The 26218-nt window shown below is 37.6% G+C and overlaps 1 protein-coding gene across 1 annotated transcript in view; it reads left to right on the plus strand.

The window, feature by feature from the left end:
- Dpyd (dihydropyrimidine dehydrogenase) overlaps positions 1–26218 on the plus strand; it is an 877326-nt gene that overhangs the window by 714716 nt on the left and 136392 nt on the right. The window contains 1 exon segment of the mRNA XM_051165995.1: positions 2042–2184. Coding sequence (XP_051021952.1) covers positions 2042–2184 — 143 coding nt within the window.

Here is a 26218-nt window from a genome sequence, read left to right on the forward strand (position 1 = left end):
TGCTATCCTTCCTCTGAGTGCCACTAGGTCTCCCCCTCCAGGGGACATGGTCAAATATGAGGCACCAGAGTTCGTGTTAAAGTCAGTCTCCACTCTCCACTCAACTGTGGAGAATGTCCTGTCCATTGGCTAGATCTGGGTAGGGGTTTAAAGTTTATGGCCTGTATTGTCCTTGGCTGGTGCCATAGTTTGAGCGGCACCCCTGGGCCCAAATCTTCTACTTGTAGGTTTCTAGGACCCTCTGGATCCTTCTACTTTGCTATTCTCTCATGCTTCTTTCATCTAGAGTCCCAATAGGATGTCCTCCCCTCTGTCCCAGTTTCCTGGTAAGTGAAGACTTGGGCTAGTATGCAGATATAAGTGAGTATATGCCATTTAAGTCTTTCTGCTTCTGGGTTAACTCACTCATTATGATCATTTCTAGCTCAATCCATTTGTCCACAAATTTCAGATGTGGAGAGAGAGGGACACTCCTTCATTGCTGGTGGGAATGCAAACTAGTACAGCCACTTTGGAAATCTATCTGGTGCTATCTCAGAAAACTGGGAATAGGGCTTCCTCAAGACCCAGCTATTCCACTCCATGGAATAGACCCAGAAGATGCTCCAGCACACAACAAGAAACTTTGCTCAACCATGTTGAGCCTTATTCATAATAGCCAGATCATGGAAACAGCCTATGTGTCCCTCAGTAGAAGAATGGATAAAGAAACTGTGGTACATATACGCTATGGAGTACCACTGATCTTTTTACAGTTTCCATGGTTTTGCCTTTTACAGACTACTGTTGTTATCATCGTTGTATAGGATGTAGCTTGTTCAGATGAAAAGCCACTGGTTTCAAGGAACATTTTATGTGCTTCCTAGAATATACCTGCCCCCTGACCCAATGCTCTAAGTTCATATTGCTCAGGTGGATGTCTAGGCTTAAAATGGTAGAGGCATAATAGGATCCTGAAGCAGCTGCAACTCTGTTGTTTAGGGGACTCTGGTTCAGACAAAGTCAAATTCCTTTATAGTTAAAACTAGTTTTAATTCAGAAAAATGCTTTGCATCGTTAACTTGAGTGATCACTAGTGATATCGTCATCAGTAATAAAACTACTAATTCACTCCAGGATGTAGCTGAAGCTCCAAAGTAGTTTAGTACAACATATTCGTGTTTGAAATAAGTACATAATATACAGTGTGTTCTGTATATTATGCAGTTTTTATGTCTGTAAGGTTAGGAACTAATATACTGGTAATGCTTGGCTAATTAGGGAGAGAGAGAGAGAGACAGAAAGACAGAGAGACAGAGAGACAGAGACAGAGACAGAGAGACAGAGAGAGACAGAGACAGAGAGAGACAGAGACAGAGAGAAACAGAGAGGCAGAGACAGTGTGTGTGTGTGTGTGTGTGTGTGTGTGTGTGTGTGTATGTGTGTGTGTGTCTGTCTGTCTGTCTGTCTGTCTTCCTGTCTATGGCTATAAAGACGTGTATTCTAATTACAAGAGTCAAGTTAGTTTTCTTTAATTTTATTTGAATTTTCTAGCAGGTGAAATTATATCAGGCTTACTGTATACCTTCAAACTGTGTTAAATACATATACAAAGCAATATAAATCTGTCTGTTCTTCATTGCTTTGGTTTATAGCCTCTATATTTACATCATCTTCCTGTACTTGGAATAATAATGGAGTTATGTGACTATTTACATACTATACATGATTGTTTTCTTTTTCAAAGCTTTCTGTTCTCTGGCTCTATTTAAAACAGATGTTTGAATGCTCTATCCAATGTTACTTACACATTACTGTATCAAACAATAATTTGTATGTACTTTATGAAAGAGTTCTAGGCTTTTCATATCAATTTTGTGACTTATCTAGATTTAATAATAGCAACAAAGTCTTTAAATCCACATTCACTGAAGAGTTAAAACCCTTTGACAATAGAAATTGACAGCTTGTGCAGAAAAATGCTTCTGTTGCTTAATGGTAAATATAAGGCATTTTGCTTGTGTCAGACATTCTAACCACAAGGCTTCCTTATCTTCTGCAGGAACTGCCATCAGACCTATTGCTTTGAGAGCTGTGACTGCCATTGCCCGTGCTCTGCCTGGCTTTCCTGTTTTGGCCACAGGTGGGATTGACTCAGCTGAAAGTGGACTTCAGTTTCTTCATAGTGGTGCATCAGTACTTCAGGTACGGATTATGTTTTTCCCTAAATAACGCCCCGCCCCAATACGAGGTAAATGACCAATATGCATGCTTTGGAAACTTCCAAAGAAAGAGGTAGTAGGCAAGCAAAATGGTGGCACCCATTAGTATTTTGTTCTAAATCTGAACAAAAAAAACACCCTGGATTTTACTTCCTCTCCTACTAAATAGAACTTGTGAATGCCTTTTCTAGTACATCAGTCCTTTTGTCTGTCCAAAAATAAATGAGATCAGGTAACAGATGATACTATAAACTGTCAGATGAGAAACAATTACATTGTGAAAATCTATGTAAAATGAAGTCTCCATGGAAAAACGAATAAGACAGAAGATGCAGCCAACCCACAGTCTGATGAGAGTGCCTGAAAGTATTGCCACATTCAACTCCTAACTTGCTGACACACAGAGAAGTCATTGGCTCTCTAACTTTTATGTCACAAAAAAAAATTATTTAGCTTCTTGTACTAAAAACTGAAGAAAAATTTCCAAGACTGTCACAAAGAGATTCCTAACAACATACACTTAAATAATGCAAAATTTCTGTTATCATTTTGTCATATTTCTTCCTCTTTTTTGAAACTGGTCTTGAACTCACACACCTCATGAACTTGAATATAGCTTATAGGCTGGTGTTACAATGCCCAGCTCTTATTTTATTTATATATTTGTTTTTAAAGTGTTCCTCAATGTAGATACAGTAGTCTTGGGACATCATACCACCAGAATTTCTCTTAGGAGACAGGTTTGAGGCCTAACAAAAACCAACAATGAAAAAGATCACATAAAGACTACACTGTGATTTTTGGGTGATTCCATATTATTAATATTTTTATTGTCCAGTACTAATGGCAACTAAAAAGCAAAATTTAATGTCACTTAATTCCAGTAGCAAAAGGGTAGAGCTCAAACAGCTTGTGTTTCTAATTCTATGTACACAATTAACATTGTCTTATGAGTAATACAAAATTGAGCATGGAAGTATTATATGTCAGAATACAAATGAAGGGGGCATTCTTCCCATAAAATAGAGCATTCTTATTTTTCCTTCAAACCTCCATTGAATATAGCTAGACTCCCTTAAGCATAAAACTAATATAAAGAGATTGTGAAAGATACGCAAAAGACAGGTTGACTAGGAGCCTCAAGACACAAGGAACAAATCACAAGTGATGCCCTGGCTGATTGGCCCATGACTCTCACTTGCAGAGCCAGTGTCTAGCAACCCATAAGTGTCAGGGACAGACAGAAAAGCCAGCTCTCTCTAGCCAAAGAAGCAGCCCAACAAAACAGAAATCGTACTTTACCCTAGGCAAACAGGGTATGGTAACAACGCTATTCCCACATGTACGCATGCATAAGTCAGTCCAGATTCCTGGACCTCCATGCTCATCAGACATCAATGCCAGGATGACAGGTATGTGATAATGAAGATTTTAAAATGGTCATGACAAAGTCACATAACCATTTCCATGGGACAAAGGGTGAGCTTCACCAGGGAATTCTCACCAGAGAGTGATGAGATAGCTATCTCTCTTCCTCTCTCTGATGACATCAGAAAAGTCTGGTGTGGAGTCAAGATGGCCATCTCTACCCTTTGGTTATAAACCTTTTACTTCTCCTTGGGGTGTCAGTGAAGCCAAAGTGGACAAGAACGCAACCCTACACTTTCTGCTGTATCCACGATCCTGCCAGTAGAATCAACTGGAACCAGACTTCCCATCCTCCTCTAGTCAGAACGAGGATTTCTGGCGCATTAGTATCAGTGACTGTCTAGGAGAGAACCTGAGGTACGGTCTGACAGCACAAAGGCAGTACCCCTGCCTTCTCTTGCCTCCTCACAGGGGCTGGGAATGTGACTCAGTGGCTGTTTTCCTGGCATATGCAAGAATTCAGGCAGCATCTCCAACAGCATGTGTGCACAGACACACATTTTAGCCTATCTGAAATGCAACCCTGTTAATCAGAGCATTTAGCAGAACGAGGAAGGATCTTAAATAGAAGTCAAACCAGGTACATTCTGAAACCTTACCTCAATAGAAATTACAAGACAAAAATGAGAGAAAAGGATGTCATTATAATACTCCAAATGTTGGGATACAAGGAAGGTAAAAGGTTGGACTGATAGACATCAATGCCAAGGTTATAGGCTTTATACTTATCTAAAAAGAGTTCAAATTAGCAATGATAAAATTGTATTAACAGCACTTAGAAACAGTCCTGCAGAATAGTTAACTAACAAAAATTAGACTCCTTGTTTTTTGTGTGTGATTTTTGCTTTGCTTTGATTTTTTATTCTTATTGGCATTTGTGAATTTTGATTTGAAGAGGGTATTTTTGCTGAAAAGAAATAAAATAGAGTGGGTAGGGAAGTGTGAAATCTGGAGAGAGTTGGGGAGGGGAAATATGATCAAAAGTTATTCCATGGAAAAATATTTTTATTGATCTTTAAAATTAAAAGAATGAGAAAAAGAAGAAACAAATGGAAACTTTGGGACTTAAAAGAAAATCTGTTAATTACAATTACAACAGAAAACCCGCCTGATGTGCTCAGCAGCACAATGAAGAGAGAGGAAGAAAAACATAGCGGTGAATGAGAAAATATCAAAAGCTAGCATAAGGAACAGAGGGACAGGGCCCTAGAGCTGACAAATATCACAAGAGCTGACACAGTATTAAATCACAGAGAGGATGTGCAGGAAAGTCAAGATGAAGAGTATTTTGCAAAAGTTATAAGCCTACAGATTTCAGACCTCAAGGGATCCTTAAAGAGAATAGATGAAAAGAAATCTATCACCAAATCAGTTGTATTCAAACTTCTGAAAACTCCATAAATGAAGAAAGAACCTTCAAAAAAGCAGAAGAAAAATGATAGCAAATCTCTAAGAAGCCGTTGTGAGGACAACTGGTTTCCCATAGGAAACCGGGAAGTCTAGAAGAAAGTGCAGAAGCATTCTTCTCAACATAGTATTTTTTGATTATGTAGAAATTTCGCACAATACACCTCTATCCACACTTGCTTCTCATTCTTTCCAGGTCCACCCTCCCTTGACTCTAGGCATCAATAAGATATCCAAGATGAGTCTCAGCAATGGTCCAGTATTAATGATGTTTCAGAAACCAGAACCCTTGAACCAGACCATTGACTGTTTTCAATAAGTATTTTCATGTAACGCTGTTTGGGCAATAATATAATATAATATAATATAATATAATACAATATAATATTTTAGTATGTATATATAATATACATACATACACTGTATATATACACATATACGTACATATATATATATATATATATATATATATATATATATATATATGTACTGTGTTACACACAGCAGTTTGCAATGTGCCCAGCTGCAAGATTGCCCTGGTTTTAAGCAACAACAGGTCATCCAAGATGAAGAATAGTTCACTTTATGGACTGGGCCTCCTAGAAAGATTTCCACAATCTGTGCTGCCACTGGGGGTCATGTTGGTGTTTGTGGTCTGTACTGAAGCCAGGGGCAGTGCTAAGGCCCATGGTCTCTGTTGTCTCAGCAGGCCATGTGGATTTCAATGGTCCCTGTTGCTTCCAGAGGCCATACGGATGTCCTTGGTCTATACAGGAATGTTTTTTAAGGCTGAGAGGGTAAACATTGTCCACCCAGATCCTATTTCTTCAGGTATGAAAGGAAAATGAAAGACTCTCAATGGAGGAAGAATTAAGTAAATTAATTACCAGCAGACCTCAACTAAAAGAGTGCTTGGTGACAATTTAAGAAGAAAAGAATTATAAAAGAGGCCAGTGTAGGCAACAAAGCTCATTATGGTAAAGGCATTTGGTGCCACACTTCACAACCTGACTTTAATCCCAGACACTCACTTGGTGGAGGAAAGAGACAACTTCCACATGCCATTCCACACAAAGAATGGCATGTACATACACACACACATACACCACACACACACACACACACACACACACTGTCATTAAATCTTAAAAGAAGGCACTGTGTCGCATCAGAAAGACAGAAAACTATGCGGTAGATTATTAAAAAAGAAACCGGAAGAAATCAGAAATTAGATATTTTGAACATGGTTAGATTTTTGCTTTGGGAATGGAAATTTCTATCTACTCTTTTCCTGTCTATATCTTGCTCCTCTCCCCCCCCCTTTTTTCTTTAACCTGTGAGGTTTTTTGTTTTTTGTTTTTTGTTTTTTTATCAACACATGGTTTCCATGCCCTCTGGTCTACTTCACAAAGTGTCTTTTCAACTCCTTTCTACCCAGAATGACTCACAAATTCAGCACCTGTCACTGGGTTTCCTGGAGGGGAACTCACTGTGTCTTTTCACACCAGGCCATGGCACTGCTGCTTGGTTATTCATATACATATTGGCTACGTGATGTAGACCAGAAGTATCTGGGGTTAACTGCTTGAGTTGTTTATTGTCTTTAGCAAAACTCTGATCCTGCATACAATGGTTCACATAAAAAATGCAGTAAACTTCAAACCCCTACACAGATCTATCCAATGAATAGGACATTCTCCACAGTTGAGTGGAGAGAGTGTGGTCTGACTTTCACATGAACTCTGCTGCCCCATATTTGACCACGTCCCCTGGATGGGGAGGCCTGGTGGTACTCAGAGAAAGGATAGCAGGTTACCAAGAAGAGATTTGATACCCTATGAGCATATACAGGAGGAGGAGGTCCCCCTCAGTCACAGTCATAGGGGAGGGGAGTAAGGGGAAAATGCGAGGGAGGGAGGAATGGGAGGATACAAGGGATGGGATAACCATTGATATGTAATATGAATAAATTAATAAAATATATTTTTTAAAAATCTTCTTGTTCTTCAGCTCTGGTAGGAAATGTTCTCCACAATTTTCACAACGCTTTTCAGAACATTGGTTCCCAAATAATTTTGTTAAAAATATGAAGTTCTACCCTTAGTGATTTCCTGGCAGAAAATTACAGATTTATGTACCACTCTTACCATTAGCTGAAATTAGAAGTTTAGCTAAAATTTGAAGAAAAAAATCACTATTAAAATATATTTTTGGATGATCATAAATTGGAAAACTTGAATTTGAAATTGGTCAGGGTGTGTCAGTGGGTGGGAATTATACCATATTTCTTCCTCTCTTCCACTCTTACTCAATTCCACTCCATTCTACCACCTAATCCAGGGTTAATATAACCTTTCATTTTCTATACTTTTGTACTGCTGAATATTACTAGAGAAATTCAAGCTACTTTGCCAATTGGATTTGCTCCAAGTTCACAGTGTTTAATGTCAGCTTGGCCTTCAGCACTAGTCAGGACCTGGTTTTAGTTATCTTTTTTTCCTTTTTTAATTTCCTACAAAATTCTCTCTAGCAGGTGGCTTCAATCGTCTTGAGACCTTCACCTCTCAGCTTTATTGCACTCCCATTTCTCTGATTGTCTCTGCTTATTGGCTGTTGTTCCCAGACTCAGTTCCCTTATCTGATTCTATGTGTATCAAATTAACTATTTCTACTCAAAAGTGAAGTATAGACTGGCTCCCTACTGTAGAAAATATTTATACTCAGCAGTAATTTAAATTTCTGTTCATGTGTTTGAAAATTAAGACATGGTTTTGGAAAAGTATTTCCATTTCAAACCTGAAAAGCCAAATTTCTTTCATCTGTTGAGTAAATGTGACAGAATATACTGTCTTCCTTAATCAATAAGTGTCACATAGAATTGCCCATACAGTCACATATACAACATATCACATGCATACACACACACACACACACACACACACACACACACACACACATACATACAGAGAGAGAGAGAGACAGAGACAGAGAGACAGAGACAGAGACAGAGACAGAGACAGAGAGAGGGGGAAGGAGAGAACAAATTAAATGTGAATTTGAGAAACATAGGATCTGAAACTGTAAAATTCCTAGAAGGGAACAACATAACTGTAATCTTCCAGAATAATATTGGCCATAGCTAGTTTTATAATAGGTCACAGAAAGCACAGTTAATAAGACTAAAAATAAACAAATGAAAGTGACTCAGAATAAGACGCTTCTCTATATCAAAAGAAATAAACAACGCATGAAAATATTGCCCTTGAGTGAAGCGGCATCTGGGTCAGTGAGTAAAGTACTTGCTGTGTAAGCATGAGAACCTACATTTGGGTCACTAGCACCAAATTTACTTCCCAAACTTGGTGGCAAGCAAGCCTAGGTGAATCTGCAAGCTCCAGGATCACTAGGAAAAGTTTTCTTAAATAAAATATGTGCCGATGAATTGATATTGATGTTAATATTGATATTGATATTAATCTCCAGCATCCACATGCACACAGACACACACATAAGAACACACGGAACACACACATCTATATACCCCTATGCATACCACATACATAAACAGAAAGAAAAGCCTACCTTTGTGTTGAGGACTGTTTACAGGGCATGTGTCTTCTAAGATATAAATACTCCCAATGTAGACAACTCTATAGGAAAATTTAAAAAATAATAGTTGAGAGAAGGAGGAACGGAGAGAGTGTGTGATAGAGGGAATGGAATTTGTAAATGGTGAAAAGCCTGAGTAGATATTCCCCAAAAACATGTATAAATGTCCTATAAGTGTGTCCATATAGAAAATTATCAGGAAAACTCAAGCCCTCAGTAAGATGGCCCTTCATAACTGTCAAAATGGGGAAGGGCCTGGAACATATTGGCACAGGAGACAACTTCCTGAACAGAACACCAACAGCCCAGGCCTTAATGTCAACCATTAATAAATGGGACCTCATGAGGCTGAGAAGCTTCTGTAAGACAGAAGTCACTGTCAAGAGAACAAAGCGACAGCCTACAGACTGGGAAAAGATCTTCACCAACCCTACATCTGACAAAGGTCTAATATCCAAAATATATAAAGAACTCAAGAAATTCAACACCATCAAACCGAATAACCCAATTGAGAAATAAGGCTTGGAACTAAACAGAGAATTCTCGACAGAGGAATATCAAATGGCTGAGAAACACTTAAAGAAATGCTCAACCTCCTTAGTCATCAGGGAAATGCAAATCAAAACAACTCTGAGATTCCATCTTACACCCATCAGAATGGCTAAGATCAAAAATTCAAGCAACACCACATGCTGGCGAGGATGTGGGGAGAGAGGAACACTCCTTCATTGCTGGTGGGAATGCAAACTAGTACAGCCACTTTGGAAATCTATCTGATGCTATCTCAGAAAACTGGGAATAGGGCTTCCTCAAGACCCAGCTATTCCACTCCTTGGAATATACCCAGAAGATGCTCCAGCACACAACAAGAAAATTTGCTCAACCATGTTCATAACAGCCTTATTCATAATAGCCAGAACATGGAAACAGCCTAAGTGTCTCTCAATAGAAGAATGGATAAAGAAACTGTGGTACATATACACTATGGAATACTACTCAGCTATTAAAAACAAGGAATTCCTGAAATTTGTGGACAAATTGATTGAGCTAGAAATTATCATAATGAGTGAGTTAACTCAGAAGCAGAAAGAGTCTAATGGTATATACTAACTTATATCTGCATACTAGCCCAAGGGGCATGTCCCATGAAAGCCTTCACTTACCAGGAAACTGGAACAGAGGGGATGACATCCTATTGGGACTCTAGATGAGAGAAGCATGAAAGAATAGCAAAGTAGAAGGATCCAGAGGGACCTAGAAACCTACAAGTAGAACATTATGATAGGCAGATTTGGGCCCAGGGGTCCCACTCAAACTAAGGCACCAGCCGAGGACAATATAGGCGGTAAACTTTAAACCACCTACCCAGATCTAGCCAATGGACAGGACATTCTCCACAGTTGAGTGGAGAGTGGGATATGACTTTCACACGTACTCTGGTGCCTCATATTTGACCATGTCCACTGGAGGGGGAGACCTGGTGGCACTCAGAGGAAGGACAGCAGGTTACCAGGAAGAGACTTGATACACTATGAGCATATACAGGGGGAGGTAATCCCCCTCAGGAACAGTCATAGGGGAGGGGAATAGGGGAAAATGGGAGGGAGGGAAGAATGGCAGGATACAAGGGATGGGATAACCATTGAGATGTAACAAGAATAAATTAATAAAAAATAAAGAAAATAACTATCGAAATCACTGATATAAAGGACAACGATAACAAAGATAGCAAAAGCTCATGAGAATGCAGAAAATGGAGATGTTTATACACTGCTGGGAATGTATATCTCAAAAACCTTAAAAACAGAATATATTTAGAATACTGTAATCTTTATATCATGATACCTCCAAATAAATTAAAGCATTACCTGCATAGATACATGCATTTTTGTCTGAACAACCAAAGTGACCATCACCCATGGAATGAATAGAGAAACTGTAGGTCGTCTCTCTGACTTTCCCTTTTTCTCTTTCTATCTCCCTCACTCTCTGTCTCTGTCCCTCCCTCCCTCCTCCCTTCCCTTCTCCCCAGTCACTCTGTGGTATTGTGTGAGCATGCATGAATTAAAATGCTATTCAAATTCAGTAAGAAGCAGACTCAAAATTTTCCAGCATGAACCAGGCATGGTGGCACATGCTTTTAAACCTAGCACTCAGGGACACAGAGGCAGGTAGTTCCCTGTGAGTTCAAGGCCAGCTTGGTCACAAAATGAGTCCAGGACAGTAAAGGCTATACAGAGAAACCCTGTCTTGACAAACAAAACACAAACACAAACACAAACACATTTTACAACATGGATCACCTGAACGTCATTAAATCGAGTTTAATAATGTACACACCTATCAAGCTGCCTCCTCATGTTCATTTGTATGTGGAGTCTAAATAAATAATAGGGCTCACATACATGGCAGGAGAAGTATGGAGCACTGACTGACAGGTACAGTGAAAGGAGGTATATTTTCTAGAGGACAAAGTCACATTTCTATGGGATTAAGTTCTAAAATGCAGATGAGGATTATAGTTAGCAGTGCTGTGTACTGCAAAAGCACTATGAGGAGAAACTCAGGTTACTCTTGTGCAGCTAAAATAATAGTAATTAAGAGCAATAGCAATGTCTACAATGATGGCCTTGTTAGTGGACTGCCAACCAGTAATTGCATGTCATAAAGTCATATACCTTAAGTATATACAATCAAATATACATATCAAAGTGCAGTGTTCCATAAGTATGTACAAAATGCTGTGGATAGTGCTTCAATGATTACGAACTATAAAACCTAAAAACGTAGTTCAGAAGCACACCGAGTACTACAGATTCTTTCTCTAGTACAACATTGGAGTGAAAATTGCTACTATAGTGGAACCTGCTGAAGTACTCTCTCCTAGAAATAAGATTCAAAACTATTCTGGGTTTATGTTCCTAGGTAACTACTTGTACCTTTGTCAGTCAACCCAGCTGACTTCTAATTTATTACAGCGCATTCCAGTGTGTTTGAAATCCCTGGGTTTTTTTTTTTTTTTTTCCATCTTATTTGACAGCCTTTCATTATAATATGCAAATAAGAGCTATTAAGAAGCTAGATGAAAATTATCAGCAAGTTCCAGGAACTAAAATTTATAAATACACCCTTGTTAAATTATATTCTCAAACTCTTTACAATTTCTTTGGTGGGCTAAATTACAGTTATAGAGCTTGCTTCTGTTGCCAGTCAGTTGTTTATGAAGAGTACAATAAAGTTAATTCTTCTATAAAGGATTTTTAAGAAAGGGTATTTATATATTAATTTTGTTTGTTTTGTAATTTGTTTATCACATATAATATATATATAATATATATATATATATATTATATATATATATATATATATATATATACCTATCTAGCTATTTCACTCTATCCATCTATCATCTAGCACTCATCATCTGTCTGTCTGTCTGCCCTGTGTTTGTAGTACATGAGTAGACCCAAAGAAGTGCTAGTGACTTCTCATCCACTCTCTACTCTAATTTTGAATACAATTTCACTGAACATGTAGCTCACAGATTGCCTAGACCAGATGTCCACTATGCTCCATTGCTCTAGGGGTCTCCTGTCTTCTGCTCCCTAACACTAGGGTCACAGAGTACCTCCCTAGGTGTTTGTAAACCAAACTCAGTCATGTCTGCATGCTTGCACAGCTAGCACTTTACCGCCTGAGGCTTCGCCCTATCCCGGCTTTTCTTGATTTGTTTTTTGTAGTGAGTCCAGGATCATGCCCTCCTACTGAGTCATAGATCCAAATCCTCTGATTTAAGCTCTGGTCTGTAATTTCTGCTAAAGTGTTGTTCAGGTCTTCTCATTTCAACCTAAACTCATCCCCTCCACTGCTTTAAGTGGGGAGCATCTTCATAAAATGCTCACTCTCTTCTATTGCATTTAGATAGAGGATATAAAAAAAAACCCTACTTCTTTGGACTGACTTTGGACTTATGTAGTTCAATTTAATGATGCTGGCATTATAATTCAGGCCTTGAAGAACTTTCACTTAGGGTGTGGGGGAAATCATTAATTCATGTGTACACTTATGACCTGCACCTTCAGTGAACTGATATGGGTGATTTTCACATCTCATCTTTGTGTGTGTGTGGGGGGGGGGAGTGTTGCCACTGAAATTAATAGAAAATCCTGAAAGACAGTAGAATTACAGATGTTGACATTTAGTTACTCTTTAAAAAGATCATCAGAGGATGGTTGTTCAGTGGACTTGGATAAGTCAACAGAGTTTTAACAATAATCACAGTCATTCCAACGCAGCTAGATCAAGCTAAATAGAATGTTTTAATGTGGCTAGAAAATATATTACTTTATTGAAACTGCAGAAGAACGGGTTAATTGGAGCAGGATTATGCCTCTGTTTCCCCAAAGGTACAGACAGTGGTTTTTTTGTTTGTTTGTTTGTTTTGTTTTGTTTTGTTTACTCTTAATGTAAATGGAGACTTAAGCACCCAAATTTTGTTGATGAGCACCATTGGGTTATCAAAAAAGAAAATGAAAATATACAATATTCCAAATAATCACTGGGTACCTGCAAAATGCTTATTCAATGATTTCTTATCTATTCTTCATTCACTTTAAAGCCACAATGTGGTAGGTGAAGAACTGTGGCACAAAAGTCAATTGTAAATGGTATCAGAACTATTTTGTGCTACTAGGGAAGATAGACACAATTTAATATCCATTATGCAATTTCCTATTGCCTTGCTTTAATAAGTATTTAATTTACAATTTAAAGACTAATATGAAAGTAGATACATAAGAGACAGAAGCTCTATATTCTTCCAATAATATATAAGAAAAATATGGTCTTAGTATCCCATTCAATAAAGTTCTAATTACCATGTCAATTATTACATTATTTTAAATGACTTTAATGGAAGGCTGTTTTCAAGAGGTTGTAATTTTTAAAAAGCATCTTGATTCCAGGACAACAAATGTTGTTTATAAGCAAAGGAAAGAAATTAAATGGAAACCCACAGGGCCTTCAAGTGACTGCATATTCTCCACTTGACAGAAGGATTAGCATTTAAAGTCAATGGGAATTAATGGAAATTAAATCTAATATTTTTGAAAGACAGTTTTACTATAGAAAAATAATATTGTCACAAGATAACTATTTTAGATTAGAAAATAATGGTGAGTTAGCTGCAGTGCCAGCAGACAGAGTGGCATGTAACTTTGATTGCTGTTGTTTTATAAATGTCATTTGGCTGACTTTCTTATTGACCCTGACCCCTGGGCTTTATGTTATCTGACCCTTTTTATTATGATATGTACAGATCATTATTTACTGCAAGCTTTATTTCTTGGTCTTCATATGTTTGACCAAAGTTCTGAACAACGATTTCCTTTATCTAATCTACTCCAATGGTTAAAAATATATCACAGGTGTTCAGATGCCCACATCACACATTACTCTGTAAGCACTATTTTTCTGTGTTGCTTTTCTCTATTTACAATTTACTAGTCTCACTTGAAAAGTGCTGTGACTTGCCGTTAGTGAGTTTAATCAATTTTATTATGATTTATCCAGCCAAATAATTATGAGACAAGGCAAGGTAGGAGAAGCAATTTGTTAAATATTATCACTAACTAGTTTTGTATCTAAAAATTAATTTAATCGCCTATAAATAATTCTAAAGACAGCTGGCTGAAGAGTTGGGTTTTGAATTGAGCTAAAAATCCCATTGTCTTCTTACTGTCAGGTTAGAAATTGACTCAGTAGCAATCTTGAAAGGCAGTCTTGGGATGTCATTGTGAGTAGTACCAACATCTGATGACATTCTTCCGAAATAGGCACAACCAAAAAAGGAGACAAGGTCCAACTTCTCAGTGAAGCATTTAACTTTGTACTTTGATGATGTTTTGTTCATTTTGAGAACTTCACACATAATCAACATGTCTACATCATTTCTGCCCCTTCTTCTTTCCAACTCCTTCATCATCTCCCCTTTCCCTCCCAAATTTGTGACCTCTTATTCTTTATTATTGTACAAATATTATAAGCATGTGTGTGTGTACATGTACGTACAACTCAAGTTTACTTAACGTAACTCACACAAATGTCTGTCCACCACTAAGTAAGCTTATAAAATAATGTTTTTATGGCTTGTTTTCAAAATCTTTCTTTGTATAATTTATCTCTCTTTCTTCCATTTACCCTATCATACCCTACACATCACTTATTTCTAATTACTGGTTTTTATTCTTTAACATTTTGATTCTTCTCTCTTCAGGGTCTATTAACAATTATCTTTACATTTGACTAGCTGCATGTAAATATTTTTGCCTAGCCCCAATTGGGACTGCCCTCAAAATGTGTGTTTATTAACACAAATCCTTTACTTATAGAGGAAACACATTTCAAGTAGGTGTTATGCTAATGATAAAATACCATCATCTATATTCAATACAAAGAAAAACATTATTAAATATTCATCCCCAAACAGAGTAATACAGATTTCTTTCCCGAAGCATGCAGTTTTATCATGTGCCTAATATATCTTAAAATCTCCCCAAGGTTTTAGATCAGAATAGATCTAAGTATTTCTCTTGCAACTGAGATGAAAATATACACAAAAATACATATTTCACAGTTGGCTCCCCTAAATGTTTACTTCCTTATGATGTTCTTTTTTTTTTTTTTTTTCAGAAGAAAATCAATAAGCGCTTTATTTTTTTTTCTCTTTTTTTTTTATTAATTTATTCTTGTTACATCTCAGTGTTTATCCCATCCCTTGTATCCTCCCATTCCTCCCCTCCCCCATTTTCCCATTATTCCCCTCCCCCTTATGATGTTCTGATCAGGACATTCAATTTGTACCCTACCATTCTCTCTATATGCTGATTACTTTTCTTAATTACAGTTTGAAATGATCCTGAATCATTAGCTCATTGTAGAAATGAAGCCTACGGGTTATAGCCTCTTTTTTTCATGTTCACTCTTTTTGTCCTAATGCATCCAAAGCACATTTATATTTTCACATGCTATAGTTATATCAGTTACTTTTTTAAACATATCTTTGCATATAAGAAAAGCATTATAAAGAAAGTAAATCCCAACTGTTTAGTTTTACCAATTGAGACTCAGGAGCCAGATGCTGGGGTAAAAACTTGCTAGCTCAGAGAGCCATAGAAAGCACACAGCTCAGCTCTGCATTTAAGCTGCACATTTTTAGGAAGAATTCTGTTTGTGGCAGGAATGAGGACATTTTGTCCAGTGGCTTGTTTGCCATATTTGAAGCCATTTCCATAAGGAGGTTCTTTGGTGCTCATCATTCGCTTTGAGGTCAGCTGGGTGTTGCCAAGAGTTAACTTGTCTTGTTGTAAAAGAAAATTTAGGATAATAAAAACATCTTTAAATGCCATATTCTGTGGGTCTCTGATGCTTTTGAAGACCTTATTTAACTATTTTACCTCATATATCTGTAGAGTCATATCTATCTGTTGGCTTTAGTATATATATTCTTGTGCTAGAATCTGACAAGTATTTGACATGCCCATGTTTTGTATCAATATACTAAATTCTATACCAATGACTTAGACATAACCTTCACTATGAGTAACAATTAAGGCCTTGAGTTAAGGAGTAAGCTCAATCATCTACCTTTTGTTCTATCCTCCCTTTATCTTTCTATATCTCTCTTTCTTTTCAGCTCCTTACCTATAGATGAAAGTTAAAGGAAAAGAGAGACATCCTTGAGTTCTGCCTAAATTTTTCTCTGTATAAGACCAATGATAAATTATAACCACCTCCCAATGAAAATTATCATTTGTAGACCACGGGAGCAAACGGAAACCTACCTGACTCCCCTTAGAGGGAATGAGATAGACAGGATAAGCAAGTCCTCAATAGTTCTTGCTTGAGAATAAGTCTGGCAGAGATATGGGGCCAGAAGACTGAAGGTGATGCTCCAACATTATCAATGGTTTTGGGTGACAGTTGAGGCAGTAAACTGTCTCAGTCATTTTGTTCATTTTAGAAGATGCTAACCTGCACTGCTGGTTCACTAAGAAATATAAGTCTTATCCTTATCAAGTCTCTGAGGGGTGTTGAAGACAAGATAGTTTAGTTTTACAATCAAATTTAGTTAGTTAGGGGATAAGATATTTTTAGATCAAGATAAAGGAGCTAAATTAATAAAGATGAGATATGATAGATATTGAATATCATTCAGATATTTAGACTCAATAAGACAGGAAAGATGGTTACTTCAAGTTTGACAAATACAAATAGCCAAATCACTATGAATGTAACATTTATAGAACTCATGATTGTCTCATGGCTCTCCGTGCTGTATGTAGTTTGTTTTATGCACGTGTAATAAAATAAATGTATATGGAAATAAAGAAAGCACTCAACTGACCTTTCTACTCAGCTCAGATCCCAGAGGGAAAACCAAAAAGCTCATTAGCTTAGCTGACAGCCCAGGAGGAAAAGCCAAAATAAATAAATAAATAAATAAATAAATAAATAAATAAAAGCAAAAGAGCTTGCAAACTCAAAGCTCAAAAACCTCTTCTTCTCATCCATGCTGATACACTTCAACTCTAAGTCCCTCCTACTCTTTAAACCCTGTCAGCTGGTTTCTTGCTCTGCCTCTTGACCTAGGGTTGGCTTTATTAAATCCAGTGTACAGAAAGCTCTTGGGTTAAAGGGGTGTGCTAGGGCTGAGCCACACTATAATCACCTCTTCACAATAAACAGTTTTTGGATTAAAGGTGTGTGTTAGGGCTCAACCACACCAAACAAACAAACAACAACAACAACAACAACAAAAACCAAACAAACAAACAAAAACCAGTGTTTTACAGTTCATGATCTCGAGGTTCACAATGAGATCAAATATCCTGCAACATTTTTTCTTTGCAATAAAAGCAAAGTAAACCTTTCGTCTTTTATCTTGCTTTTCTGTGCCCATATGTGCAGTTATGTTTGTAGTAGGCCTTATATTGTCCTCATATCCACAATGCATTCACAGCAAGCGAGGCTCAGATATTGTTATTGAGGCGATGTATCATGACTTAATTTCTGTTTCCTTCTCTTATTGCACTTCCTTCTTCCTTTCCTGTAAGTAAACTGATGCCTATTTTCCATGATCATTGCTATGCAACAACATTGACAAGTTCTCCTTCCTTCTTAGATTAGAAAATGTGAGGACTGATTTACGTAATGCTTGATTTTGAACCTTTAATGTATCTAATGTTTGAATAGAATTGCAGAATAGAGGAGAAGGAGATACAGCTAAAACACTGTTAGATCACAGACCTCCTATATCTCAACACCAAGCTCTGACAGCTGCTTTAGAAGCACTGGTAATAGCTCTAGTTCGTGAATTAAAATTAAAGCTGGACCATTCGATTTGTGTGCTCCTTTTCCTCCATGTCCATGCCAAACATATAAATTGATGTTTTGATTTTATTTTTCATCTTATAAAACAGTGTTTTGAAAGTTCCCCTTCTGAACATATTTATACCAAAAACCATTGGCTCTAGGGGTCTGCAGACACCTCGGTTTGTTCTGTTTGTTTAACCTCTTCACAACGTGGTGTGCTGTTGTTATGTGTCCCAGTGTGGCTGCATGCATATCTATTGCAAAGAAGGTGGGAGCTTTAAATTTCACTGTCCTTTATTTAACATCTGGCCTCATCATTTATTACCCGGATTAATCCTGGATTAATATTATTTAACCTACAAACCTTGGTTTATTCATCAATAATACAGCAGAAGTTAGAGTATCTTTCTCATTCGAACTCTAGAAGGGAAAACGGACTTTCGTATGTTAGAAACCAAATCACAGTTCAGAGTCCTTGATCCCTGGGTGGCTTTCTCAAGTTCCAGCCACCTGGTCCCATCAACGCTCTCATTATCCAACAATGATTGGCGTGTCAGTCAGTCTTCAGCTCGCTGGACGCACTCTCTTTAGTTGTAAAATGAATATCAACTCTGATTGTTTCTGCCTCTAATTAATTATAAACTCCTAGAAAAAAGAAGAGTACCAGGCTTATGCAATTCTAGTCATGTGGCTGACATTTATTAAAGGTTTTCTTGGTGCCAGCGATAATGATTTACCAGGGAATGAAAAAAAAATCAAATAATTTGGGGACACGTTTTCTTTTAGAGTATTAATTGTGCCTTTTGCTAGAAGGAGAAATAATAGTAAAATATGAAAATTCTTATGAGCCTAAAAACAATGTTTAAAGATTTTTCACCAAAAATCACAATAATGACTTACATATAGATGTTAGAAAATGTATTAGTTTAAGAGTTTTATAAAGGAGTTAAGGGGATTTCTATAAAAATCTCTCTGTTTTCATTGACTTCCAACACATAATTCAGAGGCCAGGCTTTTCTATATGACCTTATGATCCTAGTCTACAGTAGGCAAAGAACCAGGCTCCATGTTGAAATACATGTTTTTGAACACATAGGAGGAAAATTATACATTGAATTTGTGATACAAGTGCTAATAAGATGGCTTGGTGGATAAAAGTACCTGTTGCTAGGCCTAAAAACCTGGGATATATTCCTAGAACTGCCACACTACTGAAAAATCTTCCTTGACCCTCACATGTGTGTTGTAGCACGCACGCGCATGCACACACACACACACACACACACACACACACACACACACACAGGTTTTTAGAAAACACTTTTGACACAAACATAAGGAACTATGAATATGATCAGTAGTAGCATTCTGTGAAGATATACATAGAAATTTATGCTATAAATTTTTTGCAACTTCTTCCATACCTAGTTTTTGTTTCTAAAATAAACTATTTATACATGTGTTTAAAGTTCATTCTTAAAAGAGAGATCATCTAACATCATCCACGTTCCCAAGAGGGCATGCTTTTAAAGAAAACTCTCAAATGTTTTGCTACAAGCATCTCAACAAACAGAACTTTGTATAAAGGACCAAATGAATTTTTAGTATATCTAAGTAAAATACAATCATTCAAAAGCATGCCACTCCAGAAATATGAATCTATGCATCATATATGAGGTTTGTGCATCAAGTTACAGTTCAGTAGATGTCTAAAAAAGAGGTTTTTTTGAGTTAGAGACATGAATTTTTATGGCTTCTAATTACAAGTTTGAAATGTTCTCACTGTGGGACATTAAAAACAGAGAGAATCATATGTGAAAGAAAATGTATTATGGAAAAAGTAATAAAAGCAAACACACATATGCATGCATCACCCTGAAAATCTCAGGGAAATAAAATTACTTCTTGGATGTCTGGATGCCTCATTGTAGATCAATAGTGTGCAGTTAATGCTTTACCAAGAGAGCATTAATTTGCAATTACCACAGGTGTTCTGAGCCCCTGTTTTGTCCATTGACACACAAATGACCTTCTGTCTAAAGAGTCTATAGTCATTATTTTAAATAAAGCCACAGAAAAGAAAATATAGGTCACTTCCAGTCAAAGTATCCAAACCCCATAACTTGGGAACCTTTGTATTTTATCCCCAGTCAGGATGGTACATAGATGAGCTTTTGCATAAAGATGTCATTTTGTATGCAGAACAAATGTGCTAGATACTCTGTGGCAGTGGATAAAATGATGCACTACAAAAGTTTAAAATGCCCTGAATCAAATACAAAGGGAAGCATAATCTTCAGTAGCTTCTATAATGGGAGAGAAGCACTTTTCTACAGATAGGATGGTGAATGGTTCAACTAAGCGCATTTTGGAATGCTTCATTTGAACATACAAGCTGAATTGCCTGGGAAGTGGAGACTGATGTCACACATTTCTGAAAGAGTAGATCTCTACTATCTTGACACAAAATCTGATCATATACTGTGTTGTAAAGATTCATGTAGCTCATTCCAGAGTCAGTAACTCATACAGTGCTATCCATATTGGAATTGCCCAGTAACAACAGGAAGCCTCTGAGTACTCTCCCAGATTGCTTGGGTTTAAATTGGAACTTGCTGCTTATCAGCTATATGAATTTGGGCTTATTATGCTTGAAAATATTTTCTACTTAATTTTGTTTTAATGTGAAAACTGTAATGTCTTATAGATGTCTTGTTTAAGTGTGGCTACATATAAAGATTGTCAGACAAAACATGGAGTAAATGAAGCAGGCTACTGATACCAGATGTCAGACAGCAGTGGCACCATCATTATCCATCAGTACTTTTATACACTGACACAGAATTTTAAACTAAAATTATTAGGCCTCTAGTCTCATGTTTCACTACCATATGTCAGCTTATTGTTATACAGCACAAATTCAATGGAGAAGGCTAAGTGTAATTTTGCTTATTGGGAATAAAACCTAAAGTATAAGAGGGAAGAAAATATAGAATTGAGAGAGAGAGAAAGGGAGAGAGAGAGAGAGAGACAGAGAGAGAGAGAGAGACAGAGAGAGAGAGAGAGAGAGAGAGAGAGAGAGAGAGAGAGAGAGACAGAGAGAGACAGAGAGAGACAGAGAGAGAGAGATGGGATTATATATAGGTCATTTATAGTTGAGATATTCCTGCTTCCCTGTTTACAAAGACAGCCAACTGAACACAACATTTTAGGACATCCATCACAGGAAAATCGGGAAGAAAATGTTCTTCCACTTTATTTTATTTCCTATATGAATTTCATCCTCTGGAGGGTTAACTTTCCCATCTTCTACATTTTATCTTCTGGTGAAAGGCCATTTCATACCCTAAGACATGGGACACCACTCATTCCACTATAGTAACTGCTTCTACAGCTGAGGAAATCAAGATCATATGTAAATAGTCACAATGATAAATAACTTACTATTTGTATGTTAATAAGTTAACAGTATAGGCAGTCTCTGATTCATGGTTTGGGAGACCCACTTTTGTACAGCTTTTCTCCTACTAAACAAAGTATGTCCTACTATTTTCATAAGAACAAAGAATTTGAGGAAAGTTTATATCCAAAGATAGTTGAATAATACATTCATAAAACCATGAGCGGCTATGTAGGGAAACGCAAACAGCACACAGTGTCATAATGATACTTTTGCCATACCATAACATAGGTTTAATTTGTTCCTTTCATGAGGTTCGAGAGGTGAAGAAGATAGGTGGTACCAAGCAAAATGTAGCTTGCTGTTAGAAGATTCAGTTGGCACCTCAACACTTGTAACCAGGAGAAGTTAGGAAGCAGTGACCTCTGCATAGACAGATCTAATCCCTGCTTGCAGCCAGATTCCCCTGGGGCATGGTCTGGAACACATTTAGGGGTAGATTCTTTAACATGGCCAGCATGACTGTAGCAATTCATCAGAAGAGATGTAAGAAAGACAGGGCAGTGGGGATTTGTGGTTTCAGACAAGGGTCTAAAATTGACGGTAATGGCTTCAGGAGGAATACTGGTCCTTTGCCTTTTTATCTATTTGCTCTTTGATTCCATGCACCAGTAAATCATTGGCTACCAAGACAGCGAGTAGAGGAGAAACGGGACAAGGAAACAAATAGATGTCATAAGAAGGGAAGACAGGAAGTCCTTGTGGTCAAGTAATTGACAGTTTAAAAGGACGACAACTGTGTATTTTAAGGATCAAATACACCATGGTTCAAAAGCTGTTCTCTAAACCCTATCATTACCCATGGTCTGGTAAGTTTCATCTGGCTTTTCCATGTCTCTACTGGCTCTAGTTGCTATGTAAAGTCTTTTATTTTACTTTATTGTATGTGTCATTCTAATGCCCAGATCCGAATATAATTCACTTGAGTACCTGTAGTAATAGCACACAAGACATACTCACTAAGAGAATGTAACAGAGGCTGGAAGGATGTCTCAGTAGAAGAAGGTGACTGCACCAAAATTGATGACATGGGTTCACTCCCTGGACCCACATGGCAAAAAGAGAAAACCGAGCCCTGAAAGTTTTTTGACTGCACTTATGTGTGCTTGTGCATGTAAACACATATACATGTACAGGCAAATACACACAGAAATAATTTAACAGGAAATGTAGTTTTAAAAATTTAAAGAACATGAACAGTCTCCTAGAACTAACTACAGTTACAACCAGGATAAGTATGTTAGAATTTTGCAAATTACAATGTTAAAACAAAAGTAAAACAGCTCATCTTTCTGTAGAATTTACTATGTGCCAGACACTTTTATATACTAAGCTGTATTAGCTCATCAGTACTGCTAATAATCCCATAAGGTAGCTCTTGTTATAGACTGCCTCTTCTTAGTGCTTTGATTCAAATCCTGAACCGTAGTTTACTTGTACCAGGAGGTAATGTGGCTAATTCAAGAAGACAGTTCTCATAAATGGAATTAATTCTTTCATAGAAGAAGCCTCAGAGAGCTTTCTTACTCTTGTAGCATGTGAGAATTCTATGAGAGGGAGGCTGTTGGTGCATTTCACCATACACTACATCTGATGTCACCTTGACTGAGGACTTGTCAGGCTCCAAACTAAAAAATAGCATTTGTCCTTTCAGCCATAAAATATTACTGTTATAGAATCTCTCATAGACTAAGTTGGTACTATTGTGTAGACAGGAATATGAAGATACAGCATGGTCAGGTGGCAAAGCCTCAATCTGTGTTGGATCATGTTGCCACCTCTGCCCAATAGAATGAAGGCGTCAAAACACAGACTCTGAAAAGTAATGATTCACCATGAGAATAAATATGAGAGACTCCATGCATTATCTATTGAAAAGTGAAAGATGTTACCACAAATCAGGCAGAAATTCCTCTTTTGAGTGTTTATTTAGAATAAGGGGGAAAACATATATCAATCAAAATGACTTATATACTGAAAGTCAAAGCAGCAATATTCCAAACATCTAAAAGCTGGAGACAATTCAAATCCTCACCAACATGATAAGTGGATAAACAAAGTGTAGTGCACACATACCATGCAATACTATTCTCTGGTTGCATGGCTGGCACTATAATAGCACAGATTGTTTGAACATGTATAAAAAATGAGTGAAGGCAAACAAACAAAAACGACCTGTTGGATGCATGAAATGTAGGTCATGTTTGTTTTAGAAAAAGGAAATGATTAGAAGTGTCAAGTCTGTCAACACAGAATACAAGTCATTAGGAAGATGATAGAGAATACATCCCAAAAGGCATAAGGTCATCTCCCATGATAAGTTTACAGTAATTGTTACACAGCTCCCTAAACTTCTTAAAGATCCTTGGCCTATAAACTTATCACATGTAGACTTCATGGCATGCCAGTTGTAACACATTAATATTTGTAAAAATAATAATGATAGCTTACTGCTAACAAATGTCGCTTAATATCAAAGGTTTGAAATTTGCTTTGAAACTTACTCTTGTTAGTAGAAATTCTAAAATATGGTTCAGTATGGTGCACAAAATTTTAGTCCCACCATTCAGAAAGCAGACACAGGTGGATAGCCTGGTCTATAGAGAGGGTTCCAAACCAGCCATGGCTACATACTAAGGGCCTGTCTAAGAGAAAAAACTGAAGAAAGAGCCAGAATGTCAACAAACTAGAGATTGGTAATGCTTGATGTCCTGGCTTGTTTTATTTAAATGTATTTGTGGAAAATTATATGATCCCTTTACTTAACAATCCACTGATATTTATACTATTATCTCAAATGGAATAAATTAATTATTGTGATTTGTTCACAAAATGTAAAAATAAGTATACTTACATAGTTCTAGGTATTTAGCACATCCTAGATAAAGGCAGACATATTTGCCTAGTGCATTGTACATATTCAGTTGTTATGATTAAAAAGTTTTCTCACAAACAGACACTGATCACACTTTGCAGAGATGCTTATGATGGAAGCAAGGGCTTTTACTCTCAAGCTATATGTGGTTCAAGAAAAGCTAAGTAGAGTCTATAAAAGGTTGGCTTTAAATATATCAACAAATAATACTTAAGAATTTCAGGCATGAAGCTTATATCAGAGTGTTAAGTATCAATGTAGTAGTTATAATCTAGGTTCATGCAACCAATAGTTATTGAATAACTATATTGAACAAGTACAAGGCTAAGTAAATTGATTCAGACACAGAGAGACAAAAACTGTATTTCTCTCATTTATAAGTGGACATTAGCCATAATGTACAGGGTAATCATGCTACAACCCACAGACCCAAAGAAGTCAAGGAGGGCCCTAGGGATGATGCTTGAATCTCATGCAGAAGAGGAAACAAAATAGACATCTGAAGTAGATGGAGGGAGAAAGCTGTGTGAGAGAGTGGGTGCGGAGCATAAGGAGGTCAGGGATCGGGTGTGGGGATCAGGGGTGGTCATCAGGAAGGATGGGGGCAAAGACTTGGAAAGAGAATAGAAATTGCTGGGAGAGTATCTCTGGGACAGGGGAGGACCCCGAGAGCCTATGGAGATGACCCTAACTGAGATCCCTAACAGAGGGGAACATGGAGCCTGAACTCGTCACCTCCTGTAGCCTGGTGGGGCTTCCACTGGAGGGAGAGCAATACCAACCCACTCATAAGACCTTTGACTCAAAATTTGTCTTGCTTACAAGAAATGTAGGGATAAAGACAGAGCAGAGATTGAGGAAATGGCAAACCAATGACTGGCCCAAGGTGAGACTCACCCCATGGGAGAGAGCCAACCCCTGACACTATTAATGATACTCTACTCTGCTTTCAGACAGCATCTCATGGAAACAGATACAGAGACACACAGCCAAACAATAGGCGCAGCTCAGGGAGTCTTATGGAAGAATGGGAGAAAGGATTAAGGGAGCAGGAGGGGCCACTGACACCACAAGAAGATCCGCTGAGATAACTAATCTGGGTCCATATGGCCTCACAGAGACTGAACCACTAACCAAAGAGCATGCATGGGCCAGACCTAGACCCCCTACACATATGTAACAGATGTGCAGCCTGTTCATCCTACAGGTCCCCTAAAATGATGGGCATAGGGGCTATCTCTGACTTTGTTGCCTGCCATTGGATCCCCTTCCCCTAACTGGGTTGCTTTGTCTGGCATCAGTGGGAAAAGATGCTTAATTCTGCTGTGACGTGAGGTGCCAGGATGGGTTGGTATCCCTTAGGGGCCTCCCCTTCTCTGAGAAGAAGGAGATGGGGAATGGGAGGAAGAGGGGGCATGAGAGCAGGAGTAGGAGGAGAGGAAGGCAGGGCTGGGATCAGGCTATAAAATGATTAAGTAAATAAAATAATATAATTAAATAAATAAATAAATTAAAACATCATAAAAACTGCACTTCTCTTTCTCTCACATGCAGATCCCATGTATGTATATATTCACATGGGATCTGTGTGTATATATGTATATATATGTATGTATATGTGCATACATGGGATCTGCATACATATATGCAATCTGCATATATATGTGTATATATATATATGGGATCTGCATGAGAGAGAAGCACAGTGTGTGTGTGTGTGTGTGTGTGTGTGTGTGTGTGTGTGTGTGTGTGTGTGTGTGTGTGTGTGTAATTTCAAGAAGGCTAAATAAAGATTCAGAGACAAAGCTGTGGCAACAGTTCTGGTGAGAGATGATAATGGATTTCAGGAGTGGCAGGCAGATCTGC

The sequence above is a fragment of the Acomys russatus genome, chromosome 23 (assembly GCF_903995435.1).
Source record: "Acomys russatus chromosome 23, mAcoRus1.1, whole genome shotgun sequence".
NCBI classification, from domain to species: Eukaryota; Metazoa; Chordata; class Mammalia; order Rodentia; family Muridae; genus Acomys; species Acomys russatus.